Below are 17,355 nucleotides of genomic sequence, written 5' to 3'. Positions count from 1 at the left end.
GATTCGAGCAGAAATCAATGAAACAGAAAATAGAAAGATAATAAAAAAAAAAAAAAAAAGACTAGAAGTTAGTTTTTTTAAAAGATTAATAATACTGACAAACCACTGGCATATTTAACAAAGAAGGCGAGAATACAGATAACACAAATAAGAAATGAAATGGGCAACTTCACAACAGAACCAACTGAAATATAAAGGATAATATCAGGATGCTATGAAGAACTAACTGTACTCCAACAAATTTGAAAATCTGAAAGAAATTAACAGATTTCTAGACACACTCCTTAACCTAAACTAACACAGACTGGGGTGGAAAAGTTGAACAGATAATAATAATAATAAAAGAAGAAATTGAACAGGTCATCAAAAAATTACCCACAAAAAAAGTCCTGGCCCGAACAGTTTCACTGGAGAATTCTACCAAACATTCAGAGAAGAACTGACACCAATCCTACCTACTCAAACTATTCCAAAACACAGAAAAAGATGGACTTCTCCCAAATTCATTTTATGAAGCAAGCATAACCGTGATACCAAACCAGGCAAAGACATCACCAAAAAGGGAAACTACAGACCATTTTCCCTCATGAATATAGATGCAAAAATCTTCAACAAAATCCTAGCCAGTAGACTCCAACATCAAAAAAAATAATTCATTTTGACCAAGTGGGTTTCATATCAGGTATGCAAGGATGGTTCAACATTAGAAAAACAATCAGTATCATCCACCATATGAATAAAACAAAGGAAAAGAACCACGTCATCACATTAATCAATGCATAAAAAGCATTTGATAAAACCCAACACCCATTCCTGATCAAAACTCTCAGCAAAATAGGAATAGAAGGGACATTCCTCAATATAATAAAGGGCATATATGCAAAACCAACAGCCAACATTATTCTCAATGAAGAGAGACTGAAACCATTCCCCTTGTGAACAGGAACCAGACAAGGATGCCCTCTATCACCACTTCTATTCAACATTATACTGGAATTCCTAGCCAGGGCAATAAGGCAAGAAAGGGAAATCAAAGGCATCCAGATTGGTAAGGAAGAAGTCAGACTATCCTTATTTGCTGATGATATGATCCTATACCTAGAAAACCCAAGAGATTCAGTTAGAAATCTACTGGAAGATTTAGTATCGTGTTGTGGCAAGATACAAGATCAGCATCCAAAAATCAGTTGGATTTCTCTACACCAACAAAGAGATTGCTGAAAAAGAAATAAGGAAATTAATACCATTTACATTAGCTACCAAAAAAATAAAATACTTGGGAATAAATCTTACTAGGGACACAAAAGACCTGTACAAAGAAAACTATAAAAGACTACTCCAGGAAACCACAAGAGATCTACATAAATGGAAGAACATACCATGCTCATGGATAGGAAGATTGAACATTGTGAAAATGTTAGTTCTACCCAAAGCAATCTATACATGCAGTGCAATCCCAATCCAGAACCCATCAACATTCTTTAAGTGTATGGAAAAACCAATCACTAACTTTATATGGAAAGGAAAGAGCCCTCAGATAAGCAAAGCATTATTGAAGAAGAAGAACAAAGTAGGAGGTCTCACACTCCCAGATCTCAAAACCTACTATACAGCCACAGTAGTCAAAACTGCCTGGTTTTGGTACAACACCACACATAGACCAATGGAATAGAATTGAGAACCCAAAAATAGATCTATCAACCTGTGGTCAGCTGATCTTTGACAAAGGTCTGAAATACATTTAATGGGGAAGAGATTGTTTGTTTAACAAATGGTGCTGGCAAAACTGGATATCCATTTATAGAAAAATAAAACAAGATCAGTACCTGACACAATACACAAAAACTATCTCCAGATGGATCAAAGACTTAAATGTGAAACCTAAAACTATAGAGTTCCTCGAGGAAAAACTGGGGGCAAATTTGTTGTTGTTGTTATGTGCCATCAAGTCAGACCCGACTCATAGTGACCCCTCCTTGGGTTTCCCAGGCAGTATCACTATGGACGTAGATTGCCCCATGTTCCTTCTGAGGAGTGGCTGGTGAGTTTGAACCACCAGCCTTCTGGTTAGCAATCAAGTGCCTTAGGCACTAAGCTACCAGAGCTCTTGGGGGCAAATTTAGGAGCCCTAATATATGGAATAAATAGACTATCAAGCATAACCCAAAATGCACAAACATCAGAAGAGAAACTACATGAATGGGTCCTTCTAAAAATTAAATTTTTATGTGCTTCCAAAGACTTCTTCAGAAGAATCAAAAGAGAACCTACAGACTAGGGAAAAATATTCGGCAATGACATACCTGTCAAGGGACTTATCTCTAGAATTTATAGAAAATTCCAACACCTCAACAGTAAAAAGACAAAAAATCCAAGTGAAAAATGGGCAGAAGACATGAATAGACACTTCACTAAAGAGGATATTCAGGCAGCCAACAAGCATATGAAGAAATGCTCATGATCATTAGCCATTAGAGAGATGCAAATAACAAATGCTGGCGAGAATGTGGAGAGATTGCTGGTGGGACTGTAAAAATGATACAACCACTGTGGAAAGCAGTATGGTGATTCCTTAAAAAGTTGAAATTAGAAATACCATTTGACTCAGCCATTCCATCATTAGGTATATATCCAAAAGAAGTGAGAGCTAGGACAAGAACAGATATATGCACACCCATGTTCATCGCAGCACTATTTACAATAGCCAAAATACAGAAACAACCTAGGTGGCCATCAACAGAATAATGGATAACCAAACTATGATACATACACACAATGGAATGCTATGCAACCCTAAAGAATAACGTAGAATCTGCAAAACCGCATAACGTAGATGAACTTGGAGGACATTTATACTGAGTGAAATAAGTCAATCACAGAAGAACAAATACCGTATTAGTCTGTTATTGTAAAAAGTCAAGGAAAGGTTTATATAAGGAAGGAAATTTTCTTTGTTGGTCCCCAGGGGTGGGAGAGGAGGGGAAGGAACACTGTTAGATAGATAGAGACAAGTATTGATTTGGGAGAAGAGAAAGAGAATGTACCGAATGTGACTGATCAACACGGTGGCATTGAGGAAGAGGAAGACAGAGAGGTGCATGGGAGGCACAGACAACAACGATGAACACTTTTGTACAGATAGTACTGCGTTGTCAGTGATGGCAAACATTGATCTAAAAGTGCATAGATGGGTAGACAGGCTGAATGATTAGGTATGTCTATGCAGGGGGCAGTGTGCCCCAGAACATGTATAGGGTTAGCAGACAGCATTTCTACAAGTGTATTTGTATGTTCTGTAAGAATTCTCAGGTATATAATAGAGCTGACAAGGGGTGAGGTTATGGTCACTTCTTGGCCACAGCAAGCTACCCAGAGGGAGTGAGTTGTTGGACCTGGCATAACTTACTACACAAAAACATTGTTACACATTCTACTTTGGCAAGTAGTGACTGGGAACTTAAAAGCTTGCAAGCGGCTATCTAGATGCAACAACAACAGGTCTCCTCATCCAGAGCAAAGAAGAATGAAGAAAACCAAAGACACATGAAAACAATTAATCCAAGTGACTGGTACACCATGAGATCCTCAGCCTATGTGACTGAGCCAAAAGAACTAGATGGTGCCCAGTGACCACTGTCAACCACTTGGAGGGGAATCCATGTAGGAGATCCTGGATAGAGTGGGAGAACAGTGTGGAACAAAATTCAAAATCATTTTAAAAAAGCGGGGGGAGAGATTAGGTTTACTGGTCTGATACAGCCTGATGGAACCCCTGAGACTATGCCCCTAGCTGCCCTTCAGGTCTGGAATTGAACCCACTTCTATAGCTTGCAGCCAAACGAAAGACAGGCTTATGATCGGAACATTTACATTAGGTAGATAAACTCCTTGGAGAGATCAGTCATGGGCGAATAGAAGGACTGTTTGTGCACAGGGAGACAGCCCAGGGAGCAGGAGTGCATGGGAGGGAAGGGCACAGGGAAGACGTAACTATAGGGAGGAAGTGGGAGGGGAGCTGTTGCATTGTGGGAAATTGCGGTCAATGTCATGAAACAGTGTGTGTGAGCTGCTGTATGGAAAGTGAATTTGCTCTGTAAACTTTCACCCAAATCACAATTTAAAAAAAAAAAAAAAAAAAAGGCAGGGATGGTCGTATGTTCTGCACAGCAGGGACTTCTTGAATACAAGGAGCCCTGGTGCAAAGTGCTCTGCTGCTGACCCAAAGGTTGGCAGTTTGAACCCACCCAGCAGCTCTGTGGAACAAAACCTGGTGATCTGCTCCCATAAGGATGACAGCCTTGAAAACCCTATGGGGAGTTCTGCTCTGTGCAGTAGGGTTAGTGTGGGTTGGAATCGAGTCTATAGCATACAACAACACAGTCACAATCGTGACTCAGTGTACTGATCTCCTTTACTATACTCAGCCAAGAGAGCAGTGATGGGCTTCCCATAGTACTGAGTGGTGGTCCCATGAGAATAGGGAAGACGTTTGCTCGGCATCCTTGATGTGCATTCCTCTGGGATTTGCTGCCCTCGGTCCCTCAAGATGGGTGGATGGGCAGGATACAAGAAGCCTAGACCACAGCCTCTTGGAGCTGGAAGAACCCTTGGCTGTTGTCCATACAGGGGAGTATGGAGGGCAGTGAGCTAAACTCAGTGTCTCGGCTGCTGTCCAGGCAAGAGGGTAAGGAGGGCAGAGAGCTGACCTCACTGTGTCAGGCCTTGTGCTGGGCCTTTGATGGTTTTTACTTCGTTTAATGAGTCTTCTCAAATGTGTGAGGCAGGTGGTGGCAGCTTTGTTTTACAGACTAGAAAACCAAGGCTGAGAGAGATGAAGGAACTTGAAGACTCAGACCTGGGTCTGTCTGACTTCAGAACCATGCTCTCGGTTCTTCCTCTGGTTGGATGGTTGGTCGACTTGCCTCACATCACATCATTGCTGTTGGCAGAGTGAGGATTCTGACTGATGGCTTGACTTCCTTCAGTGTACTTTCATTCCAGGTGGTTTTGTGCTTGTAGATATTCTTTCTGCCAGTGGGAGACCTCCACTCAGCCCTTTGTACTGAAAATTTCTAATTGAGAAAAAATAAACCCAAACCTGTTGCCACTGAGTCGATACTGACTCATGGCAACCCCTTGTGTTACAGAATATAATTGCTCCTAGAGTTTTCATATGATCAAGAACCAGTGGTATTGAAGGAAGAAGTCGAAGCTGCATTGAAGAAATTGGCGAAGAACACGGCTCCAGGAATTGACGAAATACCCATTGAGATGTTTCAACAAGTGGATGCCCCACTGGAGGCACTCCCTCGGTTATGCCAAGAGATTTGGAAGACAGCTACCTGGTCAGCTGACTAGAAGAGATCCATATTTGTACCCATTCCAAAGAAAGGTGATCCCACAGAATGTGGAAATTACCGAACAATATCATTAATATCGCATCCATGTGAAATCTTACTGAAGATAATTTGAAAATGGCTGCAGCAATATATTGACAGAACTTCCAGAGGTGCAGGCTGGATTCAGAAGAGGACGAGGAACGAGGGATATTATTGCTGATGTCAGATGGATCTTGGCTCAAAGCAAAGAATACCAGAAAGATGTTTACTTGTGTTTTATTGACTGCCAAAGCATTTGATTGTGTGGATCATAATAAACTATGGATAACATTGAGAAGAATGGGAATTCCTGAACACTTAACTGTACTCATGAGGACCCTGTACATAGACCAGGGGGATGTCGTTCGAACAGGACAAGGGGATTCTGCATGGTTTAAAATCAAGAAGGGAGTGCGTTAGGGTTGTATTCTTTCACCATACTTACTCAGTCTATATGCTGAGCAAATAATCTGAGAAGGTGGACTATATGAAGAACATGGCATCAAGATTGGAGGGAGAATCATTAACAGCCTGTGATACACTGATGGCACAACTTTGCTTGCTGAAGGTGAGGATGACTTGAAGCACTTACTGATGAAGATTGAAGAATACAGTGTGCAGTATTCATCACACTTCAATATACAGAAAACAAAAGTCCTCATAAGTGGACCTATAAGTAGCATCATGATAAATGGAGAAGAGATTGAAGTTGTGAAAGACTTCATATTTTTGGTTCTATAATCAACACCAATGGAAGCAGCAGTCAGGACATCAGACAATGTATAGCACTGGGCAAGTTGGCTGCAAAGGACCTCTTTCAAGTGCTGAAGAACAAAGATGTTTCCTTGAGGATTAAGATGCTCCTGACACAAGCCATGATATTTTCAGTCACCTCATATGCATGTGAGAGCTGGACAATGAATAAAAAAGACTGAAGAATTTATTCTTTTGAGCTGTGGTGCTGGCAAAGAATGCTGAAAGTACCGTGGACTGCTAAAAGAACTAACAAATCTGTTCTAGAGGAAGTGCAGCCGGAATGCTTCCTGGAAGCAAGAATGGCCAGACTTGGTCTCACCTACTTTGGTCATGTTATCAGAAGGGACCATTTCCTGGAGAAGGATGTCATGCCTGGTAAGGTGGAGGGTCAATCAAAGAGGGGAAGGCCCTCAACGAGATGGATTGACACAGTGGCTGCAGCGCTGGCTCAAGTCCAGCAGGGACTGCGGGGCTGGCACAGAACCGGGTGATGGTTTGTTCTACTGTGCATGGGGTTGCTCTGAGTCGGAGACGACTCGATGGCACCTAACAACAACACGACGGTTTTCTGGGCTGTCAGTGTTACAGAAGCGGATCACCAGGTCTTTCCCTCATGGAGCCAGTGGCTTTGGCCTAATTAACAAGCATCTCTTTTTCACAAACGGTTCTGTTAAGTAAGCCCCATGCCCCAGGCACTCTTCTAGGTACTGGGGATACAAAGATGATGGATGTGGCCCCTGCCCCTGAGAAGTGCATGTGGAAGAGAGAGGACGTGCAGGGACAGTGGACTGATGAGCAGATGGGCAGCGTCCCTCGCTTAGAGCCAGCACAGACTTTCCATAGGAGGGGACATGGTGCTCGGTCACCAAGACTGCATCTTAGGCTGCAGAGTGAGGGATGTGGGGACTGGGGGCAGGGTGTCTTCCTGCTCCTGGACCCTGGCCCTGCTCTCATGCCCTCCCAATGGCCAGCTTTCCCTGACAGCTGCCCTAGGCACGCAGCCCTGCCTTCTTGCTGATACACAGCCCCAACGGCAGCCGTGACCTCCATCCCCATGGGCTGGTTCTTCACAGGCACTGTCCCCGCCACCTGGCCGAGGCGCCCCCGCCAGACGCTGTGTTCTTGCTCCTGTTCCTGTGGCACCAAGGATCAGAGCTGGGATCAGGCGCAAGAGAGACGGGCCGGGAGCAGTCGCGTTCTCAGGTGGCCACCTTTTTTGGAGGGTGCTCTCATGGCAAAGGAGGCAGCCAGATAAGCATTCAATTTCCTCCTCTGATTCTAGACTCTCCTCAGGAAGCCACTCTCCTCACCCGCCATGTTTGGAGGGTGCTCGTGTGGGCTGACTGGGACCTAATCGTGTCTGTGACTGCACTGTTCAGTACAGCAGCCGTTGTCACATAGGGCTCTTGAGATGGGGCTGGTCTGAACTGACACCCTCTGAGGTATAAATGTACATGACGTTTTGAAGACTTAGTACCAAAAAAGAAGGTAAAATTTCTCAGTCTTTAATATTCGTTACATGTTGAAATGATAATATTTTGGCTGCATTGAGTTAAGTAAAATGTACTAATTGTTTAGTTAAATCTGCCCAGTTGGTTGTGTGTATGTGTGTGTTTGATATGGCTACTAGAAAATTTTAAACAATCTCTGTGGCTTGGACCGTGTTTCTGTTGGACAGTGCTGTACTGTGGAGAAATGCATCCTGAAATTCCAAGGAATTGAGCTTCCAGTGGAGTTTGGGAATAATCCACATGCTTCCAAAATTGAGTTAGAATCTTTTTGATTCACTGTTTACAAAGTGAAAATGTACAGTATTATTTTTCTATATTAACTGTCTTTAGATAGCTTTAATATGCAGAGTAATGAAATAGTAAAATACATTTAAAGCCCAGTAAAATTTTGGAATTAGAGATTTACTCCTGAGTTCATTACTAGTACATTGTTAAATTGAAATGAACAATTTCAATTTAATTTCAATGGTGGGACAGCTTTGGGAAAAAATGGCCCAATTTTAATTTTGAGGACATGTTTTAGAACTTCTTGATAAGTTTTTTCTTTTATTGTGTTCAAAAAAAAAAAAGGTGGAAGCAGCCCATTAAGCAGATGTTGGTTAATCTGTGCTGTGTGCCCTGGACTGCTGCAGGCTCTGGGGACACGGTAGAGAACTAGACAAGAGTCTCAGCCTGTGTTGCTTACTACACAGGGGAAGAGACAGGTGCCCCATAGCGTGTCAGGGAGGAGCGGGGGATGATGTTGAACAATGGCCCAGCACGATCTAACCTATGTTCTGGAAGACTCCCTTTGTCAGCTCAGGGTGGGAGCAGGGAGGCCCCTTAGGGGGTATGCTGTCATTCACACAAGCTGGGCTGCCGGCCTGGACCCGGACGAAAGCAGTGGAGTTAGGAAAAAGGCAGTCTGCTTGTCAGTGTAGTGAGAGAGCCAACCCAGTCCTCTGTCACTGATGTGGGAGTGTAGAGACCTCAAGAATGGCTTCCTGAGGAGAGTCTAGAGTCAGAGGAGGAAACTGAAGCTTATCTGGCTGCCTCCTTTGCCATGAGATCAGAAGAACTGGATGGTGCCCAGCTGCCGTGACTATAGAAGAATCCTGATCAAAAGGGGCAGGACAAGGAACAGAGTTTCAAATTTTCAGTGGAATCTAGACATTCTAGAGCCATTGAGTCTAGAAGAACCCCCAAGACTATTGCCCTGAGATAATTTCAAAGCTTTAAACCTTAAACCAAAGCTATCTCTTGAAGTCTTACTTGAACCAAAAAAAAAAAAAAAGACTCAGAAACACAACGTCTGCTTCGAGCATTGTGCTCTTTTAAAGAGTTACATTTATGAGATCAGATTGACAACAGCAGCTTTAAAGGCTCAGTGTGGAGCTGAGGGGCAATGAGTGTGAGATAATGGTGGTGGATGAACATGGAAGAGGACCTTGAGAATGGTAGCCCAACTTGAAGGGTGTAATGGGTCTTGTTGATTGTACATGTAGAGATTGTTGCAATGGTGTATCTTTGGGTATATACTTTAACACACACACACACAAATGTGAACGGCTTCTTCATCTTTGGTATGATGGATAGTAAAGGAACATGGGTGTGCCATTTGCTGAAATGGAACAGACTGACAGTTTCTTGCCAGACATGTTAGGCTTGAGATGCCTCCTGGCCACATAGGGACAGTCCAGTCAGTAGTTGAACAGATGAGTGTGGAGCTTTGAAGAGGGTGAGGCTTGGGCCAGAGGCATGTATCTCGGGTTTTGAAAGCCGTGGGGTGAATAAAACCCCCTGGGAAGTGAGGGACCACTGTGCCAACCAAGGCCCTAGGTCTGAGCCCCGGGCATGCCCACCCGCAGACCAGTGTGAAGAGGAAGATCTGCAGAGGAGACTGGGGGGGCGGGAGGTAGCCAGGAAGATAAGACAGGCCCTGGAGGCCGGGTGTCCCTGAAGCCGGCGAGGAACAGGTTGAAGGACTGGAGCGTAGCTTTGTCAGGACTGAAAGGCAGCCCCTGGTTGTCCTTACTGGAGAGTTGGAGTTGAGGGGTGAGTGGAAGCTGCAGGGGTTCGAGGGAGGACCTGGCAGTCAGCCAGAACAGATTTGCTTTGAGTTTTGTCCCAAGGAGAAGCAGAGACATGGGGTGGAGCCAGAGGAGAGCATGGAGTCAGGGGAAGGCCTGTTGGAATTTTCTTTGATTTACCTGAGAGGTGTTTGAGCGCTGGGGCAGAGAAGAGATGGTCTCGTGAAGAGGTTGTGTTGAGAAAGTTGCAAGGCTGAAGCCAAGCAGTCCGTGATTTAGTGGAAGATGATGAGTAGGGACGCAGGTGCAGGTGGGTGTGTAGCTTGAGCCACGAAGATGGAATAGACGCAGTGAGGAGACAGCTTCTGGTCAGAAGGGTCCTTGCCGTAGCCGCTCCGTGAGCGACTGTGACTGGGGCGGGCACCTGTCACTTGTTGTTTGCACGGATGCTCCTGTGCAGTGATTCCTGGTTTGGTTGTAAAAAATGAACTCCGAGCTGAAATTAGCGTGTGAGGTTATTGTTTAGAAACCAAGCTTATCTCAGATTTTAAAACTTGGTATTAAAGTTGAAGCTCAAGGGTTTTGTATGTTTTTTGTTTCTTGAAATTGAAGAGTTCGAATCGCATTTTATATTAAAATGGCTGATGTGTGCCTGCTGAAAAAAAGGAGGACAGGTATTGGGTCACGGGGGCTTCAGCTGTAATCTTTGCCTTTCATGTCATCAGCTGGGTGGTGGGTATGTGTCTGTGTGTGTGACTCTTTAACCCTTCCATTACAATATTTTAAAGGTCATAAATTTTTCAAAAAGTCAACGGTAATTTTTCAGTTACTAAGCTTTACACGTGTTTTTGTGTTGTGATGAAATCATTGCTGTGGCCCGTGAGCAGTCAGTCGGCTAACTCTTTCATTGCAGCGATGTTGGGATTTAAGAGGACCTGTGTGAGTGACCTCTTAGGGTCTTGGGATGAGTAATGGAGGAGCTCCTTCCAAGGGGCTGCTTCGCGTACCTGCGTTGTTACAGCACTTTGCTGCCCTCTAGTGTCTTAAATTTTTCTTGCGGAACCTTTTGGGGTAGATCTGCAAAATTTTTAAAATGTAGAAAAAGGAAAGTATTTTAATTCAGAATATATTTATGTTCTTGGTGGTTTTTTCTTTAAATAACAGACCAGAGTAGTATCCCTGTCCACTTACTAAACATCATTAAAACAGTTATCTGAATTCAGATTTGTCTGTTTTGAATGGAATTAATTTTTAATGCTTGCTCAATATAATTATTTTAACTGAAATTAAAACTTTTATGCTTTTTTTAGGGGGCAGACAGACGTTTATGAACATTGAATTGCTTCCCTCTGGTCCTAGAAAGGGAACCCTGGTGGTGCAGTGGTTAAAGTGCTCACTTGCCAACAGAAAGGTTGTCAGTTTGAACCCACCAGCTGCTCTGTGGGAGACAGATGAGACGGTCTGCTTCCTTAAAGATTACAAACTTGGAAACCCTATGGGGGCATTCTGCCCTGTCCTACAGGGATGTTATGAGTCAGAATTGACTTGATGCAACGGGTTTGTTTTTTGTTTTTGTTTTTTCATCCTAGGAAACTGGGAAGTCCCTGAAGACCTTTGACCATAATTACCGTAAACCTCAGGCGAGCCCTGAGGGCCTGTCTAGAATGTAGAACTAACCCTGGGTCCCAAGTCTTATCCGGGAGAAACAGTCAGGCTCCTCAGTCATCTCTGATGTCAGCGCCTCCTGTCCAAATTAAGGGGATTCTTGCCTGGATCGTGCAGCCTTTTCTTTGCCGATACAGGGAGCCCCTTCAGGTTTTTGCCAAGCTGGAACTACTTTAGATGATAGTGAAAAACACCCGTGCCTTCACTTGTGCTGAGTCTTGACTGTTGCCAACAGCAGCTGCTTTTTGTTTTGAAAACTGTCCAGAAACAGCACAGAATAGCCATACTTTGTGTGAGAGTAATTTCTTTCCTTAGACGGCTATGAAGGGGTTAAAGGGAAATAAAACCTGTTGTCACTGAGTCGATTCCACTCACAATGACTGTGTAGGACACAGTAGAACTCCCCCATAAGGTTCCCAAGGCTGTCGGTCTTATAGAAGCGGACTTCCTCATCTTCCTCCCATAGAGCCGCTGGTGGGTTTGAACTGCCAGCCTTTCTATTTGTAGCTAAATGCTTTAACCACTATGCCACCAGGGCTTCTGTAAAGGGGTTACCAAACCAAACTCACTGCCATCGAATTGGTTCTGACTCATAGCGACTCCCTTTGGGTTCCCGAGGTGGTAAATCTTTATGAAAGTAGATTGCCCAGTCTTCCTTCCGCGGAGTGGCTGGTAGGTTTGAACCACCAACCTTCTGGTTAGCAGACAAATGCCTTAGGCACAGCACCACCAGAGCACCTTGTCGAGGGGTTAGGCAAATGAATTGAGCTGCCATTTATCGGGAGTGTAAGTACACTGAGGCCACTTTTCTTACTTGGTTTCCATATGAGGCAGCTTATAAAAATTCCATTCACCTGTAGACCTCAAGTTAATTTTGCTGCAATTATTCTGGGTTAATTTAACTATCATCTAATCATCTCTAATCCTGTAACTCTTGTGCCAGATAGAGCCTCGTCTGGAATGGGGGGCTAGGTGTGAAAGGGAGGGTTTTTTTCCCCCCATAGACTTTTTAAGAGTGTTTCTGGGTTTAAGAAAAAAAGTGCACAGAAAGTACAGAGTTCCCAAATGCTCCCTCTCCCCGCTGCACACACTTTCCCCATTAACAGCTTACATTCTGGGGTGTTTGTTACGATTGATGAAGCAATACGCTGTTACTGCCTAAAGTCTGTCATTTACGTGGGGGTCCACTCTGTGTTGAGCAGTCCTGTGCATTTGGATAAATGTGTGATGCCATGTGTCCACCATGACAGTGTCATACAGAATAGTTTCACTGCCCTGAAAATGCTCAGAATGCTGTGTAGAAGCTAGGAGGGAGGACTTCGTGTCATGTGCTTTGGACACGTCGTCAGGAGAGACAGTCCCTGAGAAGACCATCATGTTTGGCAAAGTAGCGAGTCAGTGACAAAGAAGACCCTCCGTGAGACGGAGTGCCCCAGTGGACTTACACACAGCAGCGAGTGTGGGGATGGCGCAGGCCAGGGCAGGGTCTCAGTCTGTTGTACATGATACTGCTGTGAGGGGAAGCAACTCAGTGACACCTAACAGCAAAAATGGGGCTCTTCGGATTTAGTACCTAGGTGGTTCTTAGAGTGTGCTTGTATTAGATGTGGACAGATGTTTATAAAGGTTTATTCTGGAAGGAGTTTGATAAATTTGCTATTGTCAGTGACATTGATAAGACATGTATTCTTTGGTTGGTCAAGGAAAATTTCTTTCCTTGGGAAATCTTTTCTTGACTCAGTCTTCAAGAAAACTAAAAGCTGTTGGGTTGATTTCTAAATTTTATTAGTGATTTCAGGAAAGGCGCCCTGGTGGTGCAGTGGTTGAGTGCTTGGCCTGTAACGGAAAGGTCAACAGTTTGACCCCACCAGCTGCTCCAGGAAGGAAGATGTGGCAGTGTGCTTCTGTACAGGTGACAGCCTTGGAGACCCTATGGAGCAGTTTCACTGTGTCCTCTAGGGGCGCTGTGAGTCAGAATGGGTTCCCAGCAGTGGGTTGGGTTTGGCTTTGCTTCTGTGAAGATTGACAGCTTTGGAAACCCTATGGGGCAGTTCTGCCCTGTCCTCTAGGGTCATTATGAGTTGGAATCAATTGGACTATAATAGATTTGATGTGTATTGGGTGTCTAGATGGAATTTTTCTGTGCTGTTGTCTTTCAAATAGACTTGTTAACTTTGTGCCTTTGTCTGAAATGTTCTTTCTCACAGAGGTCTCCGGCAGCGACAGCCTGGGGGAGGTTGTCAGAGGCCTGAGCAGTTGTCACCCACACTGAGAGTACTTCTCCCTTGTTTTCCCTCTCATTTTTCTACCGTTTTCTGTGATTCTACCTTCCCTCCATTGCCCATCCATCAGTGCTCGGGGGTGCCGTGTGGCGCCTTTGTGACGTGGTGGTTACTGACTGTTTCACCTAGAATCCTTCACAGGTAGAACGAATGATGCCGTGTCCTTTATTCTCAGCGTCATCCCTTAGTTACCCAGAGACGTCTATACTTCTACACAAGACAGCCCTGCAGGCAGTTCTGCCCTTTAACACGTGGTGGCTTGATTGAGTCGGACTGACTCGATGGCAGCTAATGACAGCACCACTCACAGTGTGCAGCGTCGTGGTTATCGTTTGTTTCTCCCCCACTGTTTTCTTTGACGTGTATTATATAACAAAGGTAACAAAGTTTTAATCTCGTTAGGATGGCGCTGAAATGGGACGATAGTGCTCTGTGTCTTTGAAACCTTTTGAAGGTTTGGTTTGGAGTTACTTCTTGTAACTTGAACCTTGGTCTGTCTGAGATTCCGTTAACCTCAAATATGAGTGATTTCTAATAAGTAATCGTAATAGTGTCGACGAGAGCACGTGTTTGATTGCTCAGTTCACACCCGTGGCCCCTTTCTTTAAACTAAAATGCATGCTCTTTGCAGGGTGATCTGAAAGCTTACCTGCGCGACGAGCAAGAACACGTGCGGGGGGACTCGCGGATCATGCTGCTGCAGAGGATGGCCTGTGAGATCGCCGCGGGGCTGGCCGCCATGCACAAGCTTCACTTCCTGCACAGGTGGGCATCCACTCGGGCCCTGCATGGTGCTGGGTGCCTTCCAGCCGTGCCGGCTGTGTGAAGGCGCTCGGAAATGCTCCCGGGGGACAGATTGTGGAGCGAAGTCCCGTTTATAAAAGCAGAACTGCCCTGTATGCCACGGTGCCAGAACCAGGGTCAAGTGGAGCTTTATGGAAACCACCCCTAGCAGTGGTATGTCTTAATGTGGTATTCTCCAGCCTAAGGTCTAGTAATTTTTTCCAGAATGTCAAAACTTGTGCTTTCCTCAGAGCTGGCTGGTAAGCAGCCCCCGCCTACCTCATAAGGCCTCTTGTTGCATCCTTTTTTTTTTTTTTTTTAAATTAATTTTATTGTGGTGAAAATAGACATAACAAAACTTACACCCTTCCAACACTTTCCACATGTATAGTTCAGTAACATCGATGACATTCGTCGAGTTGGTCTTGTATCCTTTCCACACCTGCTTTAGGCTTCTGGTTCTGATCTCTGGGTTGTAGGCTGGTCCAAATTCCTGAGACAGGGAGACAGCATCTGATTGGCTTATGCCATCTTTCTCTACAAGGTCCTAGCATTGGTTTCTGGCCAGTGTGAGGACCGGCTTCAGTCAGGGGCCCCCGAAGCAGATGGTGTCAAGGGATCCGATCTGAAGAGGGCCACGCCTGTGGCAGGGGTGACAAGTGGTCAGGGTGGGAGGCGAGCCACACAGGGGCTGACATCACAGACTCCGGGTCCTGCTTGCACACCCACAGTTCCTTGGAGTGCAGTGTGTATGTTCCTGTCCTTGATGGTGGCTTTCATGATTCAGACGACAGTGGCTGTGAGTTCCAGCTGAGTTGGTGGCTGTGATCCCAGAAGGAGGTTGATTGATCTCTGCTGCTGCCCCTTGAGTCTCGGGAGCTCGGATTTATGTTTAAAATGGATTCATTCTTAAGTCTCTTGACTTTATTCTGCCCATTAATAACCCGAAGACCTACAATGCGGAAATAATTGAACAATAACATTAATAACACACTAGTAAAATTTTGCTGAAGATCATTCAAAAACGATTGCAGCAGTGTATTAATAGGGAACTTCCAGAAAATCAAGCTGGATCCAGAAGAAGACATGGAAAGAGAGATCACTGTTCATGTCAGATGGGTCTTGGCTGAGAGCTAAGAATAACAGAAAGATGTTTACCTGTGTTTTATTGACTATGCAAAGGCATTCGACTCTGTGGATCACAACAGTTATGGATAATACTGTGAAGAATGGGAATTCCAGAACACACAATTGTGCTTACGAGAAGACTACATAGACCAGGAGGCAGTCATTTGAACAGAACAAGGGAATACTGCGTGGTTTAAAATTAGGATGGATGTGAGTCAGAGTTGTGTCTTCTCACCATACTTATTCAGTCTGTATGCTGAGCAGATAACTCGAGAAGCTGGAGAAGAACGTGGCAGCAGGCGTGGAGGAATACCCACTAACAACCTGCAGTATGCAGATGGCACAACCTTGCTTGCTGAAAGTGAAGGGGACTTGAAGTATTTACTGATGAAGATCAAAGACTGCTATCTCAGTATGGATTACACCTAAACATAAAAGAAACAAAAATTCCTCTCAACTGGACTATAAGCAACATCACAATAAATGGAGAAAAGATTGAAGTTATCAAAGATTTCATTTTGCTTGGATCTACAATCAGCACACATGGAAACATCAGTCAAGACATCAGATGTGGTATTACACTGGGCAAATCTGCTACAAGAGACCTCTTTAAAGTGTTGAAGAGCAAAGATGTCTCTTTAAAGACTAAGGTGTGTCTAGACCTTGTTGTTGTTGTTGTTGTTATGTGCCGTCGAGTCAAACCCGACTCATAGCGACCCCTCCTTGGGTTTCCGAGGCAGTATCACTACGGAAGTAGGATTGCCCAACCTTCCTTCCGAGGAGTGGCTGGTGGGTTTGAACCGCCAGCCGTCTGGTTAGCAGGCAAGTGTCTTAGCCACTATGCTACCAGAGCTCCCTTGTCTAGACCTAGCCATGCTATATTCAATAGACTACATGCATGTGAGAGCTGGACAATGAATAAGGAAGACTGAAGAAGAGTTGATGCCTTTGAATTGTGGTGTTGGTGAAGAATACTGAAAAAACCACGGACTGCTAAAAGAACGAAGAATCTGTCCTGGAAGAAGTGCAGGTGGAATGTTCCTTAGAAGCGAGAATGGCCAGAATTTGTCTCACCTACTTTGGTCACATTAGAAGAGACCATCCCTAGAGAAGGAAAGTGGAGGGTCAGCAGAAAATGGGCGGGCCTTCAGTGAGGTGCATGGACACAGTGCCTGTGATGATGGGCTCAGGCATGACAGATTGTGACGGTGGGGCAGGTCCAGGCAGTGTTCATTCTGTTGTCCATGCAGTTACCATGAGTTGGAGTCAGCTTAGCACCTAACAACAGCAGCATCACTAATCTAAAGACCTGGAGAGGAACACCTGTGTGTATTGATAGAAGGGGTGTCTGTGTGCTTTCTAATTCCTAAAAGTCAGGTTGAGAGAATATAGCATGGCTTCATCTATTTAAAAATAAGGAAACTTAAAAATAAGGAAACTTGGCGATATTTGTTAGGATGCGTGTTTGTACAGCATGAAAGAGTAAGTGCCGTCAAACTCTCAACATTTTTGGGGTGCAGGAGAAGCTAAATTATACATATTTTTCTTACACATCTTTATTTTGTTTGACTTTGTGTAATGGACACATCATTCTTATAATGTGCATTTTAAAACAACCTGAGAGGTTATGGTTTAAGGCCCGAGGCAGAATCCCTACACAAAATTTCAAAGTAGAAAGATGTATTTATTTTAAAATGGAGAGATCCTGTTTAGTTTTTTAATCTTTATTCTTCAAACTTTGTACAACATAGGTGATTATTGCCTGATACACCTGGTTTAGAAATGTTTTAATTTTAGAGACTAGAGCTTTCAAAAGAGGATCCTGTCCGAGAGTCAGCATCAA

At 44.3% G+C, this 17,355-nt stretch overlaps 1 protein-coding gene across 1 annotated transcript in view; it reads left to right on the top strand.

Annotated features, from left to right (window-relative positions):
- LMTK2 (lemur tyrosine kinase 2) overlaps window positions 1-17,355 on the top strand; it is a 113,096-nt gene that overhangs the window by 64,331 nt on the left and 31,410 nt on the right. The window contains exon 7 of the mRNA XM_007940963.2: window positions 14,233-14,366. Coding sequence (XP_007939154.1) covers window positions 14,233-14,366 — 134 coding nt within the window. The remainder of the gene's footprint in view (window positions 1-14,232; window positions 14,367-17,355) is intronic.

This window comes from Orycteropus afer, unplaced genomic scaffold (assembly GCF_000298275.1).
Source record: "Orycteropus afer afer isolate SDZICR_OR568_19922 unplaced genomic scaffold, OryAfe1.0 scaffold00006, whole genome shotgun sequence".
Lineage (NCBI taxonomy): Eukaryota > Metazoa > Chordata > Mammalia > Tubulidentata > Orycteropodidae > Orycteropus > Orycteropus afer.
The sequence above is the reverse complement of the archived record's forward strand: the minus strand, read 5'-3'. Positions and strand labels throughout refer to the sequence as shown.